At 42.8% G+C, this 11390-nt stretch overlaps 1 protein-coding gene across 1 annotated transcript in view; it reads right to left on the reverse strand.

The window, feature by feature from the left end:
* VSTM2L (V-set and transmembrane domain containing 2 like) overlaps positions 1-10734 on the reverse strand; it is a 76404-nt gene extending 65670 nt beyond the window's left edge. Inside the window, exon 1 of the mRNA XM_056549710.1 lies at positions 10391-10734. Coding sequence (XP_056405685.1) covers positions 10391-10481 — 91 coding nt within the window. The 5' untranslated portion in view covers positions 10482-10734. The remainder of the gene's footprint in view (positions 1-10390) is intronic.
* Between the last annotated feature and the right edge of the window lie 656 nt (positions 10735-11390).

Raw genomic sequence — 11390 nt, forward strand, 5'->3', positions numbered from 1 at the left:
CCTGATAATCTACAGTCAGATCACTGAATATTATATAGAGACCAGCACTGTCTGATCCTGTCCTGATAATCTACAGTCAGGAGATCACTGGATATTATATAGAGACCAGCACTGTCTGATCCTGTCCTGATAATGTACAGTCAGATCACTGGATATTATATAGAGATCAGCACTGTCTGATCCTGTCCTGATAATCTACAGTCAGATCACTGGATATTATATAGAGACCAGCACTGTCTGATCCTGTCCTGATAATCTACAGTCAGATCACTGGATATTATATAGAGACCAGCGCTGTCTGATCCTGTCCTGATAATCTACAGTCAGGAGATCACTGGATATTATATAGAGACCAGCACTGTCTGATCCTGTCCTGATAAGATAAGATGTTTATAGCGGAGTACCCCTTTAAGGGCTTTTAGAGATGACCTCTTTAAGGATCCCTATACAGTGAGCAGGGGATGGGATCTGACCATCTCTGGAGCCATTAGACGGGTCCAACCAAGCAGAAACAAGAAGATCCGGGGTCTTAAAGGAAAACTCCGGCTCTTGTATTGTTGACTACACTATATGGCTGCGTTCCAGGCCACCTTGGAGTTTCTACAGGCTTTAGGCACTCGCTCAAGACTGTTTAAGTATAGACACATTATTCGGATAAACAACTCAATGTCTTAAAGCCAATACAAGTTACCGCAAATGGTCGTATGATTTAAAGGTAAACGTCAACAAAACAAACCCTTACAGCAGTGGTTCCCAACCAGGGGGCCACCAGCTGTTGCAAAACTACAACTCCCAGCATGGCCGGACAGCCGAAGGCTGTCCGGCCATGCTGGGAGTTGTAGTTTTGCAACAGCTGGAGCGCCCCTGGTTGGGAAACACTGTCTTACAGCATCTATGACATGCCCTGTAAAGTTACAGGAGGCATCAACATTGTCCTCAAATCTTCTAAAATAATCAGCGAGTAGGACCACCCTGTTGACTAATTGAGCAGAGATTTGCATAAATACTGTGCCTTAAAGGGGTACTCCGCCCCCTAAACACCTTATCCAGCTGCTGGGACCACCCCAACCTCTGGATAGGAGATAAGATGTTAAGGGGCGGAGTACCCCTTTAAGTATTCACTCACACATCCCCAATTGGACATTTTGCCTATTTTTGCTGCTATTATAAACTGAAATAGACTTTCACCATTTGACCAACACAAGATACATAGGGGGAGATTTATCAAAACCTGTCCAGAGGAAAAGTTTCACCAGTTGCCCATAGCAACCAATCAGATCGCTTCTTTCATTTCTCAGAGGCCTTTTTTTTTTTAAAAGTGAAAGAAGTGATCTGATTGGTTGCTATAGGCAACTGGTCGGCTTTTCCCCGGCACAGGTTTTGGTAAATCTTCCCCAATAGTGCTTTAAAAGCCGAGGGAAACGTCTGAACGTCTGGGCGTTCGATGTCTGTGCATTCGCCCCGCTGAATGTCTGGGCATTCGCCCCGCTGAACGTCTGGGCATTCGCCCCGCTGACCGTCTGGGCATTCGATGTCTGTGCGTTCGCCCCGCTGAACGTCTGGGGGTTCAATGTCTGTGCATTCACCCCGCTGAACGTCTGGGCATTCGCCCCGCTGACCGTCTGGGCGTTCGATGTCTGTGCGTTCGCCCCCCGCTGAACGTCTGGGGGTTCGATGTCTGTGCATTCGCCCTGCTGACCATCTGGGCGTTCGATGTCTGTGCGTTCGCCCCGCTGAATGTCTGGGGGTTCTATGTCTGTGCGTTCGCTCCGCTGAACATCTGGGCGTTCGATGTCTGTGCGTTCGCCCCGGTGAACAGCTGGGCATTCGCCCCGCTGAACGTCTGGGCATTCGATGTCTGTGCGATCACCCCGTTGAACATCTGGGCGTTCGATGTCAGTGCGTTTGCCCCGCTGAACATCTAGGCGTTTGCCCCGCTGAACCTCTGGGTGGACATTTTACAGACAGGAGGGCTCGGATATGCACCATCTCCATAGAAGGCAATGCATTTCAGAGCAAACTACACAGAGAGGATTGACATGTCAATTCTTTGTGCAGAGGCCGGAATCTGAATATTCGCGGCCGATGTTTTCCCGGCAGACATTCCACCTTCTACACCTTGCAGCAGAATCCCATTGAAAACAATAAAACTCTGCTGCTTCAGAATATCCAAACAGGAATTTTTCCACCAGATTCCTATTGGAAATTCCGCCGTGTGAACAAGGACTAAAGGACATAAGTATCTATTCAAGGAGGCAAAACTACATCTCCCAGCATGCCTGGAGAGACCTGGAAAGCAGTAATAATAAGCAAGTCTATAAAAAAAAATTGCTGCAGATTTATACAACTCCCCTGATCACACTGCCTGTCTCTTAAGTGTGCAAATGCTCTAGTGCAGTGTGCTCCAAACTGTGAACCTCCAGCTGTTGCAAAACTACAACTCTCAGCATGCTCTGACGTTGGCTGTCTCTAAGAGACCTGGAATTTTTTAATAATAGGCGAGCCCATACCACAACTGGCTGCAGAGTTAATAACTTCCCCTGATCACACTGCATGTCTGTGTGCAGATTTTCTCGTGCAGTAGTCTCCAAACCGTGAACCTCCAGTTGTTGCAAAACTACAATAGGTGAGCCCATACAATAAGCTTCAGAGTTATAAAACTCCCCTGATCAAACTTCCTGTCTCTTCTGTGTGCAGATGTCTCCAAATTGTGAACCTCCAGCAGTTGCAAAACTACAACTCCCAGGTCTAAAAGACCTGAAAAATCGTGAATAATTGGTGAATTCATACAATAATGAACTGCAGAGTTATACAACTTCCCTGATCACACTGCCTGTCTCTTCCGTGTGCAGATTCTTTCGTTCGGTGTTCTCAAAACTGTGAACCTCCAGCTGTTGCAAAACTACAACTCCCAGCATGCCCAGACAGCCGTTGGCTGTCTCAAAAAAAAAAAAAAAACTGGAAAATGGGAATAATAGGTGATTTCATACAATAATGAGCTACAGAGTTATACAACTCCCCTGATCACACATCCTGCCTCTTCTGTGTGCAGATTCTTTTGTTCAGTGTTCTCAAAACTGTAGACCTCCAGCTGTTGCAAAACTACAACTCCCAGCATGCCCGGACAGCCGTTGGCTGTCTCTAAAAGACCTGGAAAATCAGGAATAATAGGTGAGTTCATACAATAATTAACTGCAGAGTTATACAACTCCCCTGATCACACTGCCTGCCTCTTCTGTGTGCAGATTCTTTCGTTCAGTGTTCTCCAAACTGTGAACCTCCAGCTGTTGGAAAACTACAACTCCCAGCACGCCCAGACAGCCGTTGGCTATCTCTAAAAAAAAAATAAAAAAAACCTGAAAAACGGGAATAATAGGTGATTTCATACAATAATGAGCTGCAGAGTTATACAACTCCCCTGATCACACTTCCTGCCTCTACTGTGTGCAGATTCTTTTTGTTCAGTGTTCTCAAAACTGTGAACCTCCAGCTGTTGCAAAATTACAACTCCCAGCATGCCCGGACAGCCGTTGGCTGTCCGGGCATGCTGGGAGTTGTAATTTTGCAACAGCTGATGGTCCTCACTTTGGAGACCACGGCTCCAGTGTGTCCTATGGGACAAACACTGATATTTTCTTGTGTGTAAGAGCTGTATGAACATGATGGGAGTTGTAGTTTTGCAACAGCTGGAGGCATAGGAGGTACAATTTTTTACACCAGACCAAGGTAAAACTAATTCCCTCTCTCTCTTTTCCCATCAACTTAAATAAACCAAATTCCGTCCAACATTAAGTCATCGCTTCGCTTCCGAGCTGTAAATATTACATTAGGAAACCAAATCATGAGCAATTCCCTAATACATTGTTGTATCTCCGTTTATACATTAGAGCCATTTTGATAAGAACCATGCAGGGGGATTTGGTATTCCCTTCCAAAGGCGCCATCAAGCGAAAATCCGGGCGCTGAAATCCATTCTGTGAATGGAGCCGAGATTGTGGAAATGGCGTGAACTTGTAAAGTAGTAATCCCTGTATAGGATAGAACATCGCTGTGAATCGCTGGATTTCGTGTGTGTACAGAATTAAACGTACGCACTATCTATGCACGGAAACAGTCATGTATTTCTATAAAGGTTTTCTTTATGTTATATATAAATAAAAATAAAAAATAAATATATATATATATATATATATATATATATATATATATACACACACAGACAGATAGATATGAGATAGATAAGAGATAGATAAGAGATAGATAGATATGAGAGAGATAGATAGATAGATAGATAGATAGATATGAGATAGATAGATATGAGAGAGATAGATATGAGAGAGATGGATATGAGAGAGATGGATATGAGAGAGATGGATATGAGAGAGATAGATATGAGAGAGATAGATATGAGAGAGATGGATATGAGAGAGATGGATATGAGAGAGATGGATATGAGAGAGATGGATATGAGAGAGATGGATATGAGAGAGATGGATATGAGAGAGATAGATATGAGAGAGATAGATATGAGAGAGATAGATATGAGAGAGATAGATAGATATGAGATAGATAGATAGATAGATATGAGATAGATAGATAGATATGAGATAGATAGATATGAGAGAGATAGATATGAGAGAGATGGATATGAGAGAGATGGATATGAGAGAGATGGATATGAGAGAGATGGATATGAGAGAGATGGATATGAGAGAGATGGATATGAGAGAGATAGATATGAGAGAGATAGATATGAGAGAGATAGATAGATAGATAGATAGATATGAGATAGATAGATATGAGATAGATAGATATGAGATAGATAGATATGAGAGAGATGGATATGAGAGAGATGGATATGAGAGAGATGGATATGAGAGAGATGGATATGAGAGAGATGGATATGAGATAGATAGATATGAGATAGATATGAGATAGATAGATAGGAGATAGATAGATATGAGATAGATATGAGATAGATAGATATGAGATAGATAGATAGGAGATAGATAGATAGGAGATAGATAGATAGGAGATAGATAGATAGGAGATAGATAGATAGGAGATAGATAGATAGGAGATAGATATGAGATAGATAGATATGAGATAGATATGAGATAGATATGAGATAGATATGAGATAGATAGATATGAGATAGATAGATATGAGATAGATAGATATGAGATAGATAGATAGATATGAGATAGATATGAGATAAATAGATAGATATGAGATAGATAGATAGATATGAGATAGATAGATATGAGATAGATAGATATGAGATAGATAGATAGATAGATATGAGATAGATAGATAGATAGGAGATAGATAGATAGATAGATAGATATGAGATAGATAGATAGATATGAGATAGATAGATAGATATGAGATAGATAGATAAATATGAGATAGATAGATAGATAGATATGAGATGGATATGAGATAGATAGATAGATAGATAGATATGAGATAGATAGAAACATTAGATACACAAAATGGGGGAGATTTATCAAAACCTGTGTAGAGGAAGAGTGGTGCAGTTTCCCATGGCAACCAATCAGCTCGCTTCTTTCATTTTTAAAGAGGCCTGTGAAAAATGAAAGCAGCGATCTGATTGGTTGCTATGGGCAACTGCACGACTTTTCCTCTACACAGGTTTTGATAAATCTCCCCCCATGTGTGGTGAGGTAAAATGATAGAGGTGATGGATAGAACAGTCAGATGGGATGAAAGACGTGATGGATACGTTGTATAGAGGTGGTAAAGGAAAGAGAGATTACATATGTGTGAGATTGTGCAGGATAGACAAGAGACAAATAGATGATTATAATGATGGCGATAAATAATGATAAGGAAAGAGAGGACAATATAGATACAGATGTATAGAAAGATAAAGAAAGAGCTAAAGATAGGAAAAGTACGAAAGAAAGAAAATTATATGCCAGACCAACAGAAAGATAGAATTGACATTAAATAGATAGATATGAGATAGATAGATATGAGATAGATAGATATGAGATAGATAGATATGAGATAGATAGATATGAGATAGATAGATATGAGATAGATAGATATGAGATAGATAGATATGAGAGAGATAGATAGATATGAGATAGATAGATAGATATGAGATAGATAGATATGAGATAGATAGATATGAGATAGATAGATATGAGATAGATAGATATGAGATAGATAGATATGAGATAGATAGATATGAGATAGATAGATATGAGATAGATAGATAGATATGAGATAGATAGATAGATATGAGATAGATAGATATGAGATAGATAGATATGAGATAGATAGATATGAGATAGATAGATATGAGATAGATAGATATGAGATAGATAGATATGAGATAGATAGATAGATAGATATGAGATAGATAGATATGAGATAGATAGATAGATAGATATGAGATAGATAGATAGATAGATATGAGATAGATAGATAGATAGATATGAGATAGATAGATATGAGATAGATAGATAGATATGAGATAGATAGATAGATAGATATGAGATAGATAGATAGATATGAGATAGATAGATAGATATGAGATAGATAGATAGATATGAGATAGATAGATAGAGATAGATAGATAGATATGAGATAGATAGATATGAGATAGATAGATATGAGATAGATAGATATGAGATAGATAGATATGAGATAGATAGATATGAGATAGATAGATATGAGATAGATAGATATGAGATAGATAGATATGAGATAGATATGAGATAGATATGAGATAGATATGAGATAGATAGATAATAGATAGGAGATAGATAGATAATAGATATGAGATAGATAAATATAAGATAGATAGATAATAGATATGACATAGATAGATAATAGATAGATATGAGATAGATAATAGATATGAGATAGAGAGATATGAGATAGATAATAGATAGATATGAGATAGATAATAGATACGACATAGATAGATAGATAGATAATAGAGAGATATGAGATAGATATGAGATAGATAGATAGATAGATAGATAGATAGATAGATAGATAATAGATAGATATGAGATGGATAAATATAAGATAGCTAGATAATAGATATGACATAGATAGATAATAGATAGATATGAGATAGATAATAGATATGAGATAGAGAGATATGAGATAGATAATAGAGAGATATGAGATAGATAATAGACTGGCTGCATCGGTACCTGCCTTAGATAAGTAATTCCGGGGGTTCTCTCTAGCTGAGCCTTCCCTGTGTTCTCAATAATATCCATCAGCACCATCACTAGGGTCTCCACACTTCCCCCCACACCAGCAGTATTCATCGTTCTCCCCCAAACCACCCTCCTCACATAAGTGTCACCCATCACTGCCACCATCACTCAAAACCCTTCTTCCCAATAACATACAACATGCCAGTCCCTCAACCATTCTAAAGACTAATGCCTGGTAATACCCATTACATCAGACCCCTGTGCCCGTGACATCAGACCCTTCTGCTTGTGACATCAGACCCCTGCGCCCATCACACCAGACCCCTGCGCCCATCACACCAGACCCCTGCGCCCATCACACCAGACCCCTGCGCCCATCACACCAGACCCCCGCGCCCATCACACCAGACCCCAGTGCTCGTCACACCAGACCCCAGTGCTCGTCACACCAGACCCCTGCGCCCATCACATCAGACCCCTGCGCCCATCACACCAGACCCCAGTGCTCGTCACACCAGACCCCTGCGCCCATCACATCAGACCCCTGCGCCCATCACACCAGACCCCTGCGCCCATCACACCAGACCCCTGCGCCCATCACACCAGACCCCAGTGCTCGTCACACCAGACCCCTGCGCCCATCACATCAGACCCCTGCGCCCATCACACCAGACCCCAGTGCTCGTCACACCAGACCCCTGCGCCCATCACATCAGACCCCTGCGCCCATCACACCAGACCCCAGTGCTCGTCACACCAGACCCCTGTGCCCATCACACCAGACCCCTGTGCCCATCACACCAGACCCCTGCGCCCATCACACCAGACCCCTGCGCCCATCACACCAGACCCCTGCGCCCATCACACCAGACCCCAGTGCTCGTCACACCAGACCCCTGCGCCCATCACACCAGACCCCAGTGCTCGTCACACCAGACCCCTGCGCCCGTCACACCAGACCCCTGCGCCCGTCACACCAGACCGCAGCGCCCATCACACCAAACCCCTGCGCCCATCACACCAGACCCCTGCGCCCATCACAGCTAAACCCTGCGCCCGTCACACCAGACCCCTGCGCCCATCACACCAGACCCCTGCGCCCGTCACACCAGACCCCTGCGCCCCTCACACCAGACCCCTGCGCCCCTCACACCAGACCCCCGCGCCCATCACACCAGACCCCTGCGCCCGTCACACCAGACCCCTGCGCCCGTCACACCAGACCCCTGAGCCCGTCACACCAGACCCCTGCGCCCGTCACACCAGACCCCTGCGCCCGTCACACCAGACCCCTGCGCCCGTCACACCAGACCCCCGCACCCGTCACACCAGACCCCCGCGCCCGTCACACCAGACCCCCGCGCCCCTCACACCAGACCCCTGCGCCCATCACATCAGACCCCTGCGCCCGTCACACCAGACCCCTGCGCCCCTCACACCAGACCCCTGCGCCCGTCACACCAGACCCCTGCGCCCGTCACACCAGACCCCTGCGCCCGTCACACCAGACCCCTGAGCCCGTCACACCAGACCCCTGCGCCCGTCACACCAGACCCCTGCGCCCGTCACACCAGACCCCTGCGCCCGTCACACCAGACCCCCGCGCCCGTCACACCAGACCCCCGCGCCCATCACACCAGACCCCTGCGCCCATCACACCAGACCCCTGCGCCCGTCACACCAGACCCCTGCGCCCGTCACACCAGACCCCTGAGCCCGTCACACCAGACCCCTGCGCCCGTCACACCAGACCCCTGCGCCCGTCACACCAGACCCCTGCGCCCGTCACACCAGACCCCCGCGCCCGTCACACCAGACCCCCGCGCCCGTCACACCAGACCCCTGCGCCCCTCACACCAGACCCCTGCGCCCATCACATCAGACCCCTGCGCCCGTCACACCAGACCCCTGCACCCGTCACACCATTTCCAGCCATATGGCAAACTTCCTGCCTTCTAAACCAATAACCCCATATTATGACCCAACAAACTACAATGCAGGGACTATTTAATGTAGACGGCAGTGATCAGCGTCTGACAACGATCAGTGTATGACAGCAGAGATCTATTGGGGGCACCAGACACACACATCTCACCCACATATCGCCATTGCTTCATCAACTTCTTCATCTGCCCCCCCCCCCCAAAAAAAAAACCCAAAAAGGACTACAACACCCATCATCCGAAGCACTAACATTTCCCGGGCACAAACCCTCCAACCACAATAAATAAATAAATAAAAGTAAATATAAAAAATATATATAAATAAATAAAAATATCTAAAAAAAATAAAATAAATAATAATAAAAAAAAAAAAAAAAAGAAGATCTATCAAATTGATAATTAAAAGAAAATTCTTTCGAAAACAATAATGCAATAACATTTCCCGGGCACAAACCCCATCCAACCACAATAAATAAATAAATAAAAATAAATATTAAAAAAATATATATAAATAAAAATATCTAAAAATAATAAAAAAAAAAAAAAAAGATCTATCAAATTGATAATTAAAAGAAAATTATTTCGAAAACAATAAAGCAATAAGATTTTCCGGGCACAAACCCTCCAACCACAATAAATTAATTAAAATAAATAAGTAAATATAAAAAAATATCTAAAATTTAAAAAAATAAATATCAAAAAAATAAATAAATCTATCAAATTGATAATTAAAAGAAAATTCTTTTGAAAAAAAAACAAAACAATAATGCAATATTATTCCATTAACCAGGTGTTTCCCAACCAGGGTGCCTCCAGCTGTTGCAAAACTACAACCCCCCAGCATGCCCGGACAGCCGTTGGCTGTCCGGGCATGCTGGGGGGGTTGTAGTTTTGCAACAGCTGGGGGCACCCTGGTTGGGAAACGCCGCCTTAACCCTTTATTACCCTGCAAATAAGATCAGGATCAGCCTCCTGTCATGACACAGACCCCCCCCCCCATTTCTGAAATAGAAATAAATGCCCCTCTATAATGAAGCCCCCCCAAAAGCCCACCTAGAACCCCCAAACCTGAGCCCTATAGAGAGCAAGGGACCCAGGACAATGATAGAGTGTGCTGTAGAGCCCCCCTTTATAAGTTACCACATACACATTGTGACACACTGCAGAGACCCCCCAAAAAAAAACTCAAAGCCCCCCTCCCCACAATGCATATGCAGCCCAGACCCATGACTGGTAGAATACCATCAGCTGTGCTGTGCTTGTCTCCAGCGCTGAGATGGATGTAGACCCCCAAGCAGTGCAGGACCCCCAGGCTCAGTCCCCAGGCTCCCATGGTGCTGTCACCCGGGGGGCTCCGGCCGCTCTCCCACTGCAGGATGCGATCGCTGCGGAGGGATCCGCTGCTGCTGTGATGTGGCGCCGGCGGAGGGATCAGAAACCAACAGCTGCTTTTTAAAGAGACCGCAAATCCTGGAAAATGGGATTTTTTACAGGGATTATCGATGGGAAATTCGCTTATCCGCCCCTCAATGAGGAATTGTTCGGTGCCAGGACCCACAGGGGGGGGCGTAAAAATACACAGAAAGCTTTAACTTCTTGTGAGGCAAATAGAGTCCTGTTCACACCTGAATGCTGCACTGGTTCAGCCAAAACTCCTCAATGTATATATCAGTATATCAGTGCTCTGGTTGGGGCATTATTTAAAGGGGACCTGTCACTTTGATATATATAGTTAGAAGGGGAAGTTACAGGATAACTTTATGTTTATTTGGTTAAATTAACACTTTCTATATATGTGTGTGTGTGTGTGTGTGTGTGTGTGTGTGTGTTTATATGTGTCTGTGTTTATATTTATTTAATAAAATTATATATATATATATATATATATATGTGTGTGTGTGTGTGTGTGTTTATATTTATTTATATTTATTTAATAAAATTATATATATATATATGTGTGTGTGTTTATATTTATTTATATTTATTTAATAAAATTATATATATATATGTTTATATTTATTTATATTTATTTAATAAATTATATATATATATATGTGTGTGTGTGTTTATATTTATTTATATTTATTTAATAAAATTATATATATATATATATATGTGTGTGTGTTTATATTTATTTATATTTATTTAATAAAATTATATATATATATATATGTTTATATTTATTTATATTTATTTAATAAAATTATATATATATATATATATATATGTGTGTGTGTGTTTA

The sequence above is a fragment of the Hyla sarda genome, chromosome 13, assembly GCF_029499605.1.
Source record: "Hyla sarda isolate aHylSar1 chromosome 13, aHylSar1.hap1, whole genome shotgun sequence".
Lineage (NCBI taxonomy): Eukaryota > Metazoa > Chordata > Amphibia > Anura > Hylidae > Hyla > Hyla sarda.